Below are 18,237 nucleotides of genomic sequence, written 5' to 3' on the forward strand. Positions count from 1 at the left end.
TTACAAACATCAAAGTTTTAATGGGCTGTTAGTACTATTCATTTAAGCACTCTGGGTTGTGGTAGCTATTCTTTCAAAAGGAAGAAAAATAGTATGTGCTGAACTGTGACTATGATGTTTCACAGTTTTACTTCTTATGTTCACATCAGCCCATTTACTTACTCAGGCAGTGTTTACTGAGCATATACTATGCAAAGCCTGTGTGCTAATGACAGGGTACATGGCAAAGTTATGGTCTAGGAGAGGAGATCGACATTAAAAACGAAATGCTAAAAAAAAAAAAAAAAAAAAAAAAAACGAAATGCTCATAAATGCATATGTAATTTTAATATTCACTATAAGCCATAGCCTACTGGACGACCTTATTCGGTGTTAAGAATCAAGAGAGATTCTCTGAGGAAGTGACATTGAACTTGAGACCTGAAGGATGTAGTTGGCCATAGGAAGAAGGTAGGGGATGAGATTCCCAGGCCGGGAGGATAGAATGTGTGAAGTGAACTGAGGAAGTAAAAGAAACCCAGGTGGCTGGAGGCTGGAGTGAAAAAGGGAGTGGAGTAGCCAGGGGCACTAAATGAGACAGACAAAGTGCAAGAGGCTGCATCGTGCAGTGTCTGTAGGCCATCTTAAGGGTTTTACATTTTACTCTGAATGTAATGGAAGGGCACTGACAGTTTTTTAAACGGTTAATGACATGATGCAACTTACACTTGTGGTGATTACTTTGGTTGCTAAATGAGAGTGGACTGGGAAGTAGGCAAGAGTGAAAGGAAGGAAACCAATTAGGAGGTTCTTACAGTGTTCAGAGAAAGATACTGGTGGCTTGAACTATGTGGTGGCCATAGAGATAGAGAAACAAGTGGATTTGAGATATATTGGGGAAAACAATCCACAGGACTGATGATTGGTTCCTTTTGGGAGGATCAGGAAGAAAGATAAGTCATGGATGACTCCAAAGTTTGTGGACTGATAAAACAAAGGTGCCATCTATCAAAATGGGAAAGCCCAAAGTTAGAGAAGATTTGAGAAGAAAGATAGCATCTCCCCATTTTACAATAACACTAAGGCTCAAAGAGATTGGGTTCCTGTTCATAGGTATACCTACCGGGCCAGAGCTGCATTGCCACAGCATCTTAGCAAGGCACCTTGCCTTTATAACTTCTGTGTCTGCTTTGATGTTATGACACCTTTGGCCTCTACACAGTCCTCCAGAATAATGGCCTTTTCCATTTGGCCAAAGTAAAATTTCCTATTGTGCTCTTCCATTGGATGTGTTAAGTCTCTTTGAAAGTTACAAGGACACTGTAACCCATATAAAAGCCTTCAAGTCAGGTCCTGAATAGGAACAGGAAGCTAAAATCTCCACTCCCAGTGCAGGAACTGAGCCTGTGACCAGAGGGATGGATAGCAGTGCTTGGATTATGGCTGTGTTGCTGAGCACTGATGGGCTCTTTATGGACCCAATGGGCTGCACCTGCTCAACCTTTAATCTTTCTTGAGCTCCAGATAGGAATAAAAACTGGTCTTCCCAGGACTTGAGGCATTTTGCTATGGTTATGAGGAGCACAGGTTTGGAGACAAACACTATTAGGTTTGAATTCCAGCTCTATAACTACTAGCTAAGTAACCCTGGGCAAGTCATTTAACTTCTCCCAGCTGTGATTTCTTCATGTACAATAAGATCTATTTCATTAGGCTGATATGAAGATAAAAAGATATAACACATGTAAAGAGCCTTACCAGGCACATGGTAAGCCTGCCATAGACCGGAGCTCTGTGTTCTGGCCTCTGAGTTCCCGGTGGAGATAACTTCAGTGAAGTAATACATTGGCTTATACTTGGTAAACCCTCACAGTTGTTATTTCCTATGTTTCTCAATAATGCTAGAAGCTTTTATATAAAGAAACATAATATTAAAAGAAAACATGTGAAAAACAGTAAATGGCAAAATTCCGTTGGCAAGCCTTTGAACTTTAGATACCAAATAAACCTAATTGCTTCAATAATGCATTGACTGGCGTTCTCAGAGCCACTTCTTATTTAATTCTCTTTAGTTTATCAGAATCTCCTGATAGCACACTTTGTCTGCTCTCTTTAGCTTATTTGGACATTACTTTCATTTACTTGGAAGCTTGGAGGAGGATGTACAAATATATCCATCATCTCTTATGAGTCATATATTTGTCTCTTATATTCACTTCTGTAAAGCAGTGGAAGCATCCCTTAGGAACGTGATTTGATGCAGATTAAGAAATACCAGCATAAGTCTTGTTGCCTTCTCCAGAGGGTTCCTGTGATATGTGACCACAACTTTGTTCTTTAAGCCATAAATTATGCCCCGGGGACTGAGGTTTCTAATGTGACTGTCCTTGAACTTGGCTGCCATGGTGAGGATACTCTCCTTCTGCCTGAGAGGCACAGACACCATTCATCCGGGGCTGACTTACCTTGTGCAGTTCCTCACAGACCAGTTGGGCACTGAGCATTCTCTCTTAGCCTAAGGCAATTAGTGAAAACTAAAGCTTCAAAGAATTTAGTTCTCAATTCTCCTGACTGGATGTTATTAACCAAAGGCAAAAGAAAAATGGTAAAGAAAAAAATTTTCTGAATGTTACATCAAAAGTATTTTTTAGTTCACCCATGTGTACAGAGAGAGAGAGAGAGACCTAAATATTATCTTTATTGTTGCATCAGCATTTCCCAGTGAGACAGTGATTTTCTTTAAAAAAATTTTTATTCATATAGGCAGACCTAAGTAGACAGTGATGGAGCAAGTAGGGGGGATAGTTGTGCAATGCTCCTTACAGGAAATTTGATTGTCATTTTGCTACCTCAGCAGGATCCAGCTCATCTGCCTCCCTTCCCTTCTGTGTCATACATTCAGTTAAACAAATATTTGATTCTCATTCTTTCACTGATTTCTAAGTCGCGACACTTTCCTGTGTCTGTCTAGTTGTATAAGCAGAAGTGTGCCTTGGTTTATAGGCCATATGAACATATGTGTTTGAGTGTCTGTAAATTCATAGAGTTTCAGAATCCCTGAGGAAGCTAGGATCATAAAAGAAATCCAAGGAAAATACATGAACAAAATAGGAATTTCTTCTAACAAGTTAATTATAACTCATAAACTTATAATTTTTAACTTTTTTATATTTGTTCATAGTAAGGAATATTACTAGGAATAAAAAATATTTAATTTCCCACAACTTATAGTGATCTCAATTTCTTTATTCTAAGGACATTGTGATTAGATAAGTGTTAACAAGGGGCTTCAAATGTAGCTGTAATATTTTATTTCTTAAAAAAGATGCAAAGCAAATATGATAAAAATTTAAGAAAACTGGACGGTAAGTACATGGATGTTTGTTGTGCTATTTTTTTAAATATTTTTTTCTGTTTGCAATATTTCACAATAAAATGAGGGAAATATACAAAGTGTTTTAGGTTATTCATGCTTTCCTCTTTTTTTATTGATATAGAAAGTATTCATCTTTTATGGAACATTTAGAAAAAACCTGGATCCTTATGGGCAGTGGAGTGATCAAGAAATATGGAGAGTTGCTGATGAGGTAAGGATGCTCACTGAAGTAATTCTGAGAAAGGTTGCTCATACACACGAGTGGTTATCACAGCTGAGATAATTTTATACACTTTTGTGCATGTATGTGCATGTGTGTGTGGATAACTTTAAAATGGAAAACTCTAATATACCTCAAGCACCAAGTTTTTTGGATGAGACCTAGCCCTTTCCTCAGTAGTAAGTCTCCAACTATCAGGCCCCAGAGATAGTATACTTTGGCCTTCTTCCCAAATGCGCATCACTGAGGCATGAACTAGGAGAGACCCAGACACCTACAGCACACCAGGATTATTCCCGATACAGAGAAGCATCTGTCCACACCATCTCATCTACTCCCTGTCTAGGTTCTGAAACTTTCCCAGCATAAGAAGGAGGCTTTGGCTTGACATGATATACTTCTCTGGGAAGCATAGGTTTAGCACAAAAGGTTAATGATCATCCTAGAACACCTGAAGATGGCTACAATCTTCTCTGGAAGTCACCAGAAATCAACCACCTTCAGAGGCTTTGGCTGTGAGCACCTCCAGCCAAAATACCACATGACGTAGATGTGGCAGACTCTATTCCTTGAGGTCATTAGGACACCATAGGAAATACATGGATTAAAATGGAATCTAAATTCCTAAATAATACCCTGTATTTACCCACCAGGTGGTTAAGGAAGTTAGGGCTGGGGGAGAGCTAGAGTGGGATTCTTGGTTCCCTTAACAGACACCCTAGCTGTTAACTGATAATCCTTGAAATACAGGCGTTATATTTAAGAAAAGGAGAACATAAATTGTTCCAGTTTACTAAACTTGAGGTTTATGTGCAAAGCTCTGGATGGTGGCAGACTATAATTATGGGACCTAAGAACATTGAGATCCAAAGGTCTTCTCAGAGAACAGCTTTATTCCACTGTCTCTGACATATTTGGTCCTTGTTGTAAAGCCCAATTCGGTTTATCCCAAATGTTCTTTCCTTGGCTTCCTCCCTTCAGAGTAGATCTTGACAGAAGCTTTGAAATGCCTGTGAGTGTTAAACACTTACCCATTGAGTGTCTAACCTTAACATGCCCCTAATAAAATGCATTTAGATTAACCGTCTTCATTATCAAAGTTTCCTTATTACCGAACAAACAGGGGTTTTAAAGAAAACATTAACTAAATTGCAAGTGACACATTTTAAGGCCTTTGATGTGACTTCAGAGAATGAACTATAGGAACACAGTGTGGTGGGAGAGAAACTTTGAAAGGAAGACATTAGACTTTATAAAATCTGCAAGTATTGCCAAGTCACAATAAAGTTTACAAGAAATCAGGATCATAAAAATAATCTAAAATTTTAGAAGACGTGGTTAAGATTTTAAATGCCAATATGTGCAGAAATTTTACCTGTTTAGATTTTTATTTGATCAACTCATACTTAGGTATATCTTTTTCTTTTTTTTAATTATTTGTTTATTTTTGGCTGTGTTGGGTCTTCGTTTCTGTGCGAGGGCTTTCTCTAGTTGCGGCAAGCGGGGACCACTCTTCATCGCGGTGCATGGGCCTCTCACTATCGCAGCCTCTCCCGTTGCGGAGCACAGGCTCCAGACGCGCAGGCTCAGCGGCCATGGTTCACGGGCCTAGTTGCTCTGCGGCATGTGGGATCTTCCTAGACCAGGGCTCGAACCCGTGTCCCTTGCATCGGCAGGCAGATTCTCAACCACTGCGCCACCAGGGAAGCCCCCTAGGTATATCTTTTTACTGATCCTTTTAAAAATAATTTGCTGTTCAGAAACAGAGATGGGCTGCTGTCCTTACAGTTATGCCATGTGTTTGAGTAGCAGTGATAAATTTTTGTTGAGGAGGCCTGAGAATGGAGCACAGACAAAAAAGCAACATCCCAGAGAAGCAGAAAAGGCGTTGATTTACAAGTTTTGGGGTCTGGACTTTAGTCCTATGTGGTTGATCATATACTTTGCCCAAACAGGACCATTTGGGGAGGGGTCAGTTTCTCACCTGGACAGGATAATGGGACAAAAGGTGTAAACCAGGATTGGCCAGGGCAAACTGGGATTGAATTTCATTTCATCTAGTCCTCTCTGTGACCTTGGTATGACTTGCTTCTCTAGAGGGAAATGAATTGAGTAACAGCAGAGAGCCAAACACTTGAATCTTAGCCCAATTCTTTGTAATTCCCCTTTCCCTGAAACGGAAATCAAAAGTGCACGATGACAATGTCAGGCCAAGAAACACTCTATTCCTACCTTGGATCGGGCCCTGCACTCCAGTGTGAAACCATATCTTTGCAGATCTGGGCTGAATTGTGTGAAGCCATGAGGAGCATGATTAGTTACAAGCTCTAAGACTTGGAAACAAAACTGGCCAAAGCAGCTTCCTTACCCTTTGTGCCCTAGGCCCGTACCTTCATCTTGGCACTCTATGCCTTATAATTCTATGGATGAATTTAAAGCAAGTCCAAGGGAGGGAAAGAGTTTCTAAGACCCAGAACTACAGAGATCTAATTTTCCCCTTCACAGACAGCTCAAGACCAGATAGCTTCTCCACAGGAGCACTGACTTTACCAGCTGTGTAGACCAAAGAGAATCTCAAAGGAGGCTGAATCTTAAGGAAACAAAAAGATGACCCTAACATTGTGGTCTAATAAATTGGTAGCATTGCTGTACATTTTCAGGCTAATATGTATAATGGGCCCAGCCTAATGCCTGGCACATAATAGGTACTAAGTAAATGTTAGCTATTATAATCATGTTTTCATGAGGTCTTTACCTGGCCGTCTCTTAAATGTTGTTGCTTGCCAGAATTCTAATTGTTTTCTTACTTTACTTACTCTTCCTGGGAAATATCATGCATCCTCTTAGCTCTAACTAATACTTCTGTGCTGATGACTCCCAAATCCGCCTGTCCCCAGAGCTCCCTACCTGACATCTCAGCATGGACAGGCATCTTATGTCCATAAGTGAGTCTCTTAACTGCCCCACCCACACAAGTGTCCTGCGTTTCCAATTCCAGTGGATGGCATCACCAGCTTCTCGTTGCCCAAAGCCAAGACCTGGGTCTCATCCTTGACTCCCAGTTTCTCCACCTGTCTTCACATATCAAGCCCTGTCAAGACTGTCTCCTGCAAAAATCTAGGATATACTCACTTTTCTCCATCCCCATCTCACACCACTACTAATTCTCATGTGGATTTTAGAAACAGGCTCCTGTCCCGTGTCTCTCTTACTGGCTCCCTACAGTTCATTCTGTTCTTTGCAGCCTTGCATCTGAGCACTTGTTTCTCCCCTTCTAAAGCTCCTTATTGCCTGTTGGACAAAGTCCACACTGCTCAAGGTGGCTTGTAACGTCCTTCATGATTTCATCTTTGCCTGCCTCTCTAAACCCCCTCCCCAACTGCCTCTGCTTGCCAGGATCCAGCTACACTGACTTCCTTTGTTTCCTCTAAGGTACCATGTGCTGTCTGTTCTCCAGAGGTTTTTTCACATGCTCTGTGCCTGGGGCACCCCCAGCCCTTCACTGCCTGACCCCCCTCACCATTCAGGCCTCTCCTTACACATCACTTCTTCCCAGAAACCTGCTCTGATGCTCCAGGTGTGAGAGAGGAGCCCCTCCTACGTGTATCCTGTACCTCCACCCCTTTCACAGCTTTCTTCACACGGGAGAGAGATTTACCTCTTAACTTGTCCATGTCCACCACCGGCTTGTAAGTTCCTTGAGGGCAGAGATATTCACTGTGGTATTTCCTTGCTTAGAGTAGTGTTGGGCATGTGGATGGTGTTCAATAAACATTGATTGGATGAATGAATGAATGAATGATCTGATTCATTTATTTAAAGGAATAAATAAATGGTTCATGTGTAATGTATCATGCAGGTAGCCTTGTGATTGACACACAATGGGTATCACCATTAGCAATGAGGACACTGAGCCCTGAGACATCGGAGGGACTTAGCTGAGCTGGGTGGTGGGCGCAGAAACAGCTGTCTCCCTTGATTTCTGGTTCACGGGCTCTTTCGCCACAGTGAGCTTTCCCAGGGGCGTCCATAATCTCAGCCTCCTTCACCACAGTCTGTGTTACCCTGTGTCATCCAAGCAGCACATCTGTTGGTTCTAGAATGGTTTAGAATGCTTTTAGAAGGAAGACTTTTTGGTAATTGTTTGCTTTTTGGAGTACTTAGAAAATAGTTTCCTTCCTTCCACATCAATAGTCAGGTAAGCTATTTTAGAGGGCAAACAGACTAAGAGAAATAGTGGCCTTTTAAGGTGAAAATTTGCCCTGGAAAACCTGCAGAATAGCAAAAGGAGTGTCTACAGGAGTTGACAGAGTCTATTTTTATAACTGCCCAGTCCAACCACAGTTCACTTTTCTGATTTTTTTTTTCATGTTTCCTTATCACAAGAGCAAACTCTTGCTCTATAATAACATTCCAGAGGGCAGCAATAGCAAAAGTCAACACTTTGAAGAAAATACCTGGTCCTTTACAGACTGTAATACATCTTTTAAGTTTCATATGTCACAAAATAAAATTTCTTCTTTGTAAATAGTAGTTTGGAAATACATATGATTTATTAGCTCAACCGCATAAATCTGGCAAATTCTTTCTTCCCAAAGTTCTTTATATCCACAAACTTTTGATGCTTTGATTAATTTGTAATGCTAAGTTGGAACGAAAATACTTAGAAATGTTTAGATCCCAGTAATTAAAATTCACCTTAGTTTGGACAGAGCTAATCTAAAGTTTGTATTTTTTTTTAATCTGTTGAAAAGTGGTTTGTGACAATAGTGTAAATAATGTTATATTGGGAATATATATGTATATGTGTGTATATACATGTATATATTTATTTTTAAAGAATTCTGCTGTTAAAGATCACTAAATTAGATGATCTCTGTAGCAAGTTCCCTTTAAATCTTTCCCCCCCCCCACCCATAGCTCTTTTCTCTTTTAACAGTAATTTCCCACTTATTATTTTTCTCCCTGACTGAGCCATGAGTTCCTTCAAGGCAGAGCCTTGTGTTATTCATCTTTGAATTCCCAGGTCTGCCATAGTGCCTAGAACTTAATAAACTCTCATTAAGAGTCTATTAAGGAATACATGACTGAGCACCCAAACAATCACGAGGTTAATTTAAGCCATTCTTATCAGCACATGGAGTTGGTAACAAGAACTTTATATCTTTTCAAAACCAATTACTAGTCTATCTTGCTTCCCGTTTCCTCTCCAAAGCCTATCACAATATCTGGCAGAAAATAGGTAATTAATACATTTGTTAAATATTCACTGACTTCAAATTAGTAAACTTTTACTAACTTATGTTGACCTTTCTCTAGTGAATATGATTTTAAAAGATTTTTACTATACTTGGTAGTGAGTAAAACAGTTGATATAGGAATGTGGCAAAATGCACCCTAGATTGGCCTGTGTACTCTGTCACTCATTTTATACAGTTTTCTTCTCTAAATATTGACAGTGCTATATATTTAGGTACTTATTTACTTGTGTTAAGTAATAGTTGCATTTGGGTAAGAACCACACACTTTGCTCAGCTCTCTATCACGAGAAAGTACAAAGTATAACACACTAAAGTAGCTTTCCCCCTATGGCCTTAGGAAACTAGAGTATGATTGTTGTGAATCTAAAGGGAGACTACATGCTGCAACGTTGTTACCAAAGTCTCAACCTTGTTACTAAGCATGATGTAAATTACTAGTATTGTGACACTTTCTGCTAACTTGCTTTCCAAGGTAACTTGTAAAGGGAAAGTCTTACAGGTCATACTGTCATACCAGGGAAACGTTTCAGTGGCCAGGCCCATGTCTTGGGATTTCCCAGGCTCTAACAATACTAATAGTTAGGGTTGATTAGGTGCTTACCACAAGCTACACTCTGTGGCAAGCTCTTTCCACAAATTATCCCATTTAGTCCCCATTACAAGCCTTTGAAGTCTATCCTAGTATTTTCTCCATTTTTTTCCAGTGAGCTAAGTGAGACTTCCAGTAACACATCTGACAGTGTCAGCCAACGAGTGGTGGAGTGCAGACTTAAAGCCGCTTCTGGGTGACTTCATAGCTCCAGTCTTTCATCAGTACTTTTCTTGGTGCTTAATTTGACTTAAGAAAAATTCTCAAGCATTTCTGATTGATCTGAAAGGAAATACTGACCTATCAGTGTTAAAGAACTTCTTATTTGATAATTTGTTTTTAAGGAGTTTTATAGAGTCTTAAAGATGAGAAAATGGAGGCACACCGACAGGTGAAGTGACTGGTTTTAGATCACACTCCATATTGGGGGAGCTAAAACCAGCACTCATTCATTTACCATTTGTCATTCTTCCTTAAATCGGATTTCTTTGTCATTCATCAAAACTGTGTTTGTTTTGTTTGGCCAGCATTCCAGGGGCTCGGTACACATTTGTTGAACAAATGAATGGATGTGTTGAGGCTGACAATGTGTCTGACATTGGTACTGAGCTAAAGAGCACATGTCTTTACCCTCAGGAAGCCAACAGTCTAACAGGGGAACTTGCACCCATACTTCTATGACTATGTGCCTGACTGCCCTAGAGGATGATCAGGGGTATTTGGAATGGTGCTCCCAGCTAAGCAATGGCACAAACCTGAGAAGGTCAAGGTGTATGGGGAACTACAAGCTGAGTGTTTAGTGCTGCTGGAAGTAAAGGTGGAGGGGGCTCGATTCTGGATGCCTTATCTGCCATCTGAGAGAGTTCAGTTATTCTGTCAGCAGGAGAGCCACCATAGGATTTAAAACAGAGAAATGATGGGGTCAAGCCTATATTTTAGAAGGATCCCTGTGGGGTTGTCAGGTGACAGTCAACTTGAGATTACAGTATGAAGCTTAAGAGACAATAATGGCCTGGCCTAGGGTTGTTGTAATAGGGCTGGCACGGAGATGGAAGATTAAGAAGTATTTGGAAGAGGTCCAGGGCTGGATATAAAGATGAAAAATCATTCGCTTATCGGTGGTAGTTGATACTCTGAGCATAAATGAGATCTCAGAAGGAGCATTTGGAGAGTTGGCAATGAGGAAAACTAATATTCAAGGGACAGGAAGAGGGAGAATTACCTACATGTGATAATAAGAAGAAATGTCCATAGAGGGTGTGGTTTCTCATAAGACAAGGAATAGATGTTTGAAGAAGCGAAAAAATGTTCTATGGTCTCAGGCAGTAGAGACAACAGATACACACTCATTATTTAAGATTTCTAGATGAGAAAAGGGGGAGACATTAAATAATAGCTAGGGCTTCCCTGGTGGCACAGTGGTTAAGAATCCATGTGCCAATGCAGGGGACATGGGTTTGAGCCCTGGTCCGAGAAGATCCCACACACCATGGAGCAGCTAAGCCCATGAGCCACAACTATGGAGCCAGCGCATCTAGAGCCTGTGCTCCGCAACAAGAGAAGGCACCGCAATGAGAAGCCTGTGCACTGAAATAAAGAGTAGCCCCCACTGGCTGCGACTAGAAAAAGCCCGTGCGCAGAAGTAATGAAATTGAAACTGTAATTTAAAATCTTCCAAAAAACAAAAGTCCAGGACCAGATGGCTTCACAGGTGAATTCTACGAAACATTTAGAGAAGAGCTAACACTGATCCTTCTCAAACTCTTCCAAAAAATTGCAGAGGGAGGAACACTCCCAAATTCATTCTGTGAAACCACCATCACCCTGATACCAAAACCAGAAAAAGATATCACAAAAAAAGAAAATCATGGACCAGTATCACTGATGAACATAGATGCAAAAATCCTGAACAAAATACTAGCAAACAGAATCCAACAACATATTAAAAAGATCATACACCATGACCAAGTGGGATTTATCCCAGGGATGCAAGGATTCTTCAATACATGCAAATCAATCAATGTGATACACCGTATTAATGAATTAAGGAATAAAAACCATATGATCATCTCAATAGATGCAGAAAAAGCTTTTGACAAAATTCGACACCCATTTACGATAAAAACTCTCCAGAAAATGGGCATAGAGGGAACCTACCTCAACATAATAAAGGCCATATATGACAGACCCACAGCAAGCATACTCAATGGTGAAACACTGAAAGCATTTCCACTAAGATCGGGAACAAGACAAGGATGTGCACTCTCACCATTCTTATTCAACATAGTTTTGGAAGTCCTGGCCACGGCAATCAGAGAAGAAAAAGAAATAAAAGGAATACAAATTGGGAAAGAAGAAGTAAAACTGTCACTGTTTGCAGATGACATGATACTATACATAGAAAATCCTAAAGATGCCACCAGAAAACTACTAGAACTAATCAATGAATTTGGTAAGGTTGCAGGATACAAAATGAATGCACAGAAATCTCTGGCATTCCTATACACTAACAACGAAAAATCAAAATGAAGAATTAAGGAAACAATCCCATTTACCATCACAGCAAAAAGAATAAAATACCCAGGAATAAACCTGCCTAAGGAGGTGAAAGACTTGTACTCAGAAAACTATTAAACACTGATGAAAGAAATCAAAGATGACATAAACAGATGGAGAAATATACCATGTTCTTGGATTGGAAGATTCAGTATTGTGAAAATGACTATACTACCCAAAGCAATCTACAGATTCAGTGCAATCCCTATCAAACTACCAATGTCATTCTTCACAGAGTTAGAACAAAAAACTTTACAGTTCGTATGGAAATACAAAAGACCCCGAATAGCCAAAGAAATCTTGAGAAAGAAAAACGGAGCTAGAGGAATCAGGCGCCCTGATGTCAAACTATACTACAAAGCTACAGTAATCAATCTTGGTACTGACACAAGAACAGAAATATAGATCAATGGTACAGGATAGAAAACCCAGAGATAAACCCACACATATATGGTCACCTAATTTATGACAAAGGAGGCAAGAACATAAAATGGAGAAAAGGCAGCCTTTTCAATAAGTGGTGGGGCTTCCCTGGTGGTGCAGTGGTTGAGAGTCCGCCTGCCAATGCAGGAGACACTGGTTCGTGCCCCGGTCCGGGAGGATCCCACGTGCCGCGGAGCGGCTGGGCCCATGAGCCATGGCCGCTGGCCCGCGTACCACAAAAAAAAAAAAATCAATAAGTGGTGCTGCAAAAACTGGGCAGCTACATGTAAAAGAATGAAATTAGAACACTCCCTAACACCATACACAAAAATAAACTCCAAATGGATTAAAGACCTAAATGTAAGACCACACACTATAAAACTCTTAAAGGAAAACATAGGAAAAACACTCTTTGATGTAAACCACAGCAAGATCTTTTTTGACCCACCTCCTAGAGTAATGAAAATAACAACAAAAATAAACCAATGGGACCTAATTAAACTTAAAAGCTTTTGCACAGCAAAGGAAACCATAAACAAGACAAAAAACAACCCTCAGAATGGGAGAATGTATTTGCAAATGAAGCAATGGACAAAGGATTAATCTCCAAAATATACAAACAGCTCATGGAGCTCAATATCAAAAAGACAAACAATCTAATTAAAAAATGGGCAGAAGACCTAAATAGACATTTCACCAAAGAAGACATACAGATGGCCAAAAGGCACATGAAAGGATGCTCAACATCACTAATTATTAGAGAAATGCAAATCAAAACTACAATGAGGTATCACCTCACACCAGTCAGAGTGGCCATCATCAAAAAATCTACAAACAATAAGTGCTGGAGAGGGTGTGGACAAAAGGGAACCCTCCTACACTGTTGGTGGGAATGTAAATTGATACAGCCACTATGGAGAACAGTATAGAGTTTCCTTAAAAAACTAAAAATAGAACTGCCATACAACCCAGCAATCCCACTACTGGGCATAGACCCTGAGAAAACCATAATTCAAAAAGCAACATATACCACAATATTCATTGCAACACTATTTGCAATAGCCAGGACATGGAAGCAACCTAAGTGTCCATCATCGGATGAATGGATAAAGAAGATGTGGCACATATATACAATGGAATATTACTCAGCCATAAAAAGAAACGAAATTGAGTTATTTGTAGTTAGGTGGATGAGTCTGAACCTAGAGTTTGTCATACAGAGAGAAATAAGTCAGAAAGAGAAAATACTGTATGCAAACGCATATATATGGACTCTAAAAAAGTAAAAATGGTACTGACGAACCTAGTGGCAGGGCAGGAATAAAGACATAAACATAGAGAATGGACTTGAGGACACGGGAGGGGAGGGGGAAGCTGGGCAAAGTGAGAGTAGCATCGACATATATACACTACCAAATTTAAAATGGTTAGCTAGTGGGAAGCAGCTGCATAGCACAGGGAGATCAGCTCAGTGCTTTGCGATGACCTAGAGAGGTGGGATAGGGAGGGTGGGAGGGAGGCTCAAGAGGGAGGGGATATGGGGACATATATATACATATGGCTGATTCACTTTGTTGTACAACAGAAACTAACACAGTATTGTGAAGCAATTATACTCCAATAAAGATCTGTTAAATAATAGCTAAAGGAGAATCTGGAGGCAAATGAGGGGTTTTTGTTTCAAGAGGGGAGAGATGTAGCAGGTTCACAGGCTGAAGCCAATAAAAAGCGAAAGTTGAAGAGAGAAAGAACACAAGTCCTCCAGTTCCTCACCCAAGAGCCCTTATTCATATTCTCAGCTGGTTAGATCCAAAATTAGTTTCATGTTTGAGTTTTCCAGGATACATGAGAATAGTCCCCCTTGTCTAATTAATATGTTTACTTTCCCTACCATCTCAGAAACTCTTTTCAAACATTAATGAATTCCCACAAAGTGAGGTTGTTTTAATGAGAAATCCACTCAAGGAAAGGAATATTGGCTGCAATACATATCCTAGGCACAGTTAATATTTACTGAACAAACACAGTGATGTGGGCCATCTCCAGATTCATCACTGAACTCATGAGAGTCTGTCCTAAGGCCACTATCTTATTCTGCCTGTATTACAGGTAGGTGGGAACACATCTTACCTCCCGATACTAAATCCCAGACTTCCCAAGGGCAGGATATAATCATATGTGTATCTCTTTAGGTCTCAAACACTCAGCAACACTTGGCAAAAATATATATGTCAAAGCACATTTATTTCAATAAGTGATATGAGGCAAGGTTTCATTTTTTATCTTATTTCGAAAGAATGGGTTTCTCTATCTCATTTGCTTTTTCAACCTATTTATTTTTCCTATCTAGCTTAAAAAAATAAGCCATTGACCTTAACACAGCTCTCACATTCCACCCGAATATTTAAGCACCTTTAAATCTCCAGTAATACACCACTATTTTAACTCCAGTTATTTTTACTTCATAGTTTCGTGACTTTCTTAAAGTCAGTTTTTATGACTTAAAGAGATGAGTAGTACATTGCCATATGTGGTTTTAAATGGCTCCTCAGTTGATTTTTATTGCTGCCTTTCATGCTCTGTTATTACAGAGTAGAGAATGGAAGGTAACATAAAAGAATCTGTCATGATACAGTAAGTAACTGCATTCTATACATATTATCTTTTCTAGCATGTATTCAATTGTGTTATAATTATCTGTGTATGTCTTTATAAACCCTGAGCTTTGCAGGGCCCACGGACCATTTATCGTCTCTTTAATCCCTATTGGAGGACCTGGCATAGAGTAGGCATTCCCTGAAAACCTCATGAAAGGAAAAGTACAGAGCTGAAACAGTCTGTAGACTGATGCTTTAGAGCTGCCAAGATTATACATAGTCTTTTGTTCAGTTAAAGCCAAATAGCAGGAATGGTGGGGGGTTGTTATGAAATTTAAACTTTTAGAACTCCTGTCTTTTCAGATCATAAGCCTCTTAAGTGTTTTTAACCCTGTAGTATGTGAACCACCCCTCCTAAGCCCAGTGTTTTTCCTCTTTCTTTTCTGCAGGTTGGACTCAGATCTGTGATAGAGCAGTTTCCTGGGAAGCTTGATTTTGTCCTTGTGGATGGGGGTTGTGTCCTAAGCCACGGCCACAAGCAGCTGATGTGCTTGGCCAGATCCGTTCTCAGTAAAGCAAAAATCTTGCTGCTTGATGAACCCAGTGCTCATTTGGATCCAATGTGAGTTTCAGAATTCCTGCTATTTAATAACACTGGGGGAAAAGAATCATTGAGACATACTTCATATTGACACAAATTTCTATCAGGCTGTCATGTCTGCAAGCAGAAGACTACCTTCTAGATATGAAATAATTGCCCAGTGGAAAAGTTACTATTTGACATGCGCACAAGTACTTATTTCCTAGTATAAGAGCTATGTGTTCTCTTCTAAGTGTAATTTTGCAATTTCATACAAACTCCTCCCCCTTATTGACGTGTGATAAAATATTTAGTTACATAGGCATACTTGGGTCCTTATGGTTTTCCTTACTATCCCATTTATAACATAGGAAATATTTACAGCATAAAATAAAGAACTATTGATGCTACATAATGAAAAATATACTTATTTGGGAAACTTTTTTCAAACTGTGAAAATTTTTCCCAAATATTTGTCCTATTTATTTATGAAAACTTAGAATCTGCCCTGTGGTTGGAAAGCTGATTGTGGCTGACTCTATTGCAACATTCTGTTAAAAGGATTCAAGGAAAGATAATTTAAGGAGTTACATTGACAGAAGAATAGGTATGTTATCAAGGATAGACACAGATTATTAACATTCTGTGATGTTATATGTGGTATTTTTTCTTTGCTAGAACATACCAAATCATTCGAAGAACCCTAAAACAAGCATTTGCTGATTGCACAGTAATCCTCTCTGAACACAGGATAGAGGCAATGTTGGAATGTCAACGATTTTTGGTGAGTGTTTCTAATTTACCTAAGATCTCATCTCTCCTTTGATTCTTGATAACAATCTGATATGTGCTGGTTCCTGCAAGTCACAGCAATGTACAAGCTCACAGCTATCCAGCTTTACTCAAAATACCTGCCCAAGTGTCTCACTTTGTGCAACGAGTTGAGGTTGGAATTCAGCAAATCTAAAAAAGCAGCTTATCACTAAATTACATTAATAAATTGGAACATCTATACTTTTTGCTTCTTTTATTTGGGGATCAGTCATGAAAAAGACTAGGTCCTGATGCTTTCAGTAACTAAATCTCCCATGGATGGGGTCCAGGACAGGCCTGGATTGTCTTGCAACCTGATGTATGGTTTTAATGCAGTAGTTGAAAGGTTTATTTCATTTTTCTAGCCATTATTTGGAACTCAGCTTAGTGCGTCTCCCAACCACCTTCTCACTGTGGTTTCAAAACTGTCACAGATTCTTTCAAGTGATGTTTACAAATTCCTTTGGGTTTAGCCACAAGGAAATCCTGAGGATGATGTATCACATCATTTCTGTTAAGGCTTTTCAGGCTCCTGGAGGTAAATGCTTTTCTTACCGAAGGATTGTTATTACCATTATTATTACTAAGCTTCGAGTGACAAGTTAGGGGCCGACTTACAACCTCTTGCCCAGCTACGGTCAGGTTCAGCTTGAACGAGTGAAGGAGGCACAGCAACTCAGGCACATCCTGACCAATCTGAAATTGTTAAGCTTCAAATCCACTGTTGACGTGGTTCAACTCTTTATGGTGCTGTGGACTTAACACTCATTTGTAACGTTAATACATAAGGGGTCTAACATGAATAGTTCTTGTTTTCAAAGCCCCCTTAGTTCCTCTAAAAGTTCTCTGAAGAAGCACATTGTTCAGTACTATACCAATTTAAAAAAAGCAATCTCCCAGCTTCTAAGTAAAAAATTACAGCTGATTTCACAAATGGTAGAAGCTCCATAAAGCACGAGGACTCAGCAGTGAAACGAGCTCTCCCTGACTGTTCAGACTGCAAGCCTCTGGACACGCGCTGTGTGTTCTTTCTGGCTTTCCTCATCCTCTGAGCCTGTGCCCTTCTTGCCTTGCTTTGGTCCGCCCTGCCTCCTTGTCCGAGATCTCACTAACGGCCACTTCCCTAGGTCATAGAGGAGAATAGCGTGCGGCAGTACGACTCCATCCAGAGGCTGCTGAGCGAGAAGAGCCTCTTCCGGCAGGCGATCAGCCCCGCAGTCCGCTTGAAGCTCTTCCCCCACCGGAACTCGAGCAAGCAGAGGTCTCGGTCCAAAATCGCTGCCCTGAAGGAGGAGACGGAAGAAGAGGTACAAGAAACAAGGCTTTAGAGAGCAGAACAAAGGTTTGCCTGGGACATTCACGCGTGGAGTTGAAGAAAAGAAAAAAAAAAAGAGTTTCTGCCTCAGAAAACAAGGAGGAATGATGTTTTTTTAAAAAAGGAAAACTTCGGGTAAGAAGAATTAAGGATGTTCCCGTGGATGAATGGCTTCCTGGCAATGGTCAAACCGTGTGACAGGTACTTCAAATCCTTGAAGGTTTACCACTTGGAATCGCAAGCCAGCTTTTCCTGAAAACTTTTCCCTTTGGTCATCACTGGAAAGGTGGCTGTAAACATCAGCCAGCTTAATTCTTCAACTTATTGTTTAGTGAAACTTACTCATTTGTATTATTGAAGAAGAATTGTAATCATACTACTTAGAGATACAATTAAGTAATGATAACTGGAAACTTCAGTGGCTTATATATGTTTATATACCTTTTTCTCCACTTTCTCCACGATATTTGAAAACACAGCTATATTGTCTGTTAAGGATTCAGACTGCCCTGTTTCCAAGCAAGTAAT

General features: G+C 40.0%; 1 protein-coding gene across 1 annotated transcript in view; it reads left to right on the plus strand.

The window, feature by feature from the left end:
- The window catches only part of CFTR (CF transmembrane conductance regulator), a 201,451-nt gene extending 183,510 nt beyond the window's left edge, over positions 1-17,941 (plus strand). The window contains exons 24-27 of the mRNA XM_065883990.1: positions 3,477-3,566; positions 15,451-15,623; positions 16,260-16,365; positions 17,522-17,941. Coding sequence (XP_065740062.1) covers positions 3,477-3,566; positions 15,451-15,623; positions 16,260-16,365; positions 17,522-17,722 — 570 coding nt within the window. The 3' untranslated portion in view covers positions 17,723-17,941. The remainder of the gene's footprint in view (positions 1-3,476; positions 3,567-15,450; positions 15,624-16,259; positions 16,366-17,521) is intronic.
- Positions 17,942-18,237: the final 296 nt, after the last annotated feature.

This window comes from Phocoena phocoena, chromosome 9, assembly GCF_963924675.1.
Source record: "Phocoena phocoena chromosome 9, mPhoPho1.1, whole genome shotgun sequence".
Lineage (NCBI taxonomy): Eukaryota > Metazoa > Chordata > Mammalia > Artiodactyla > Phocoenidae > Phocoena > Phocoena phocoena.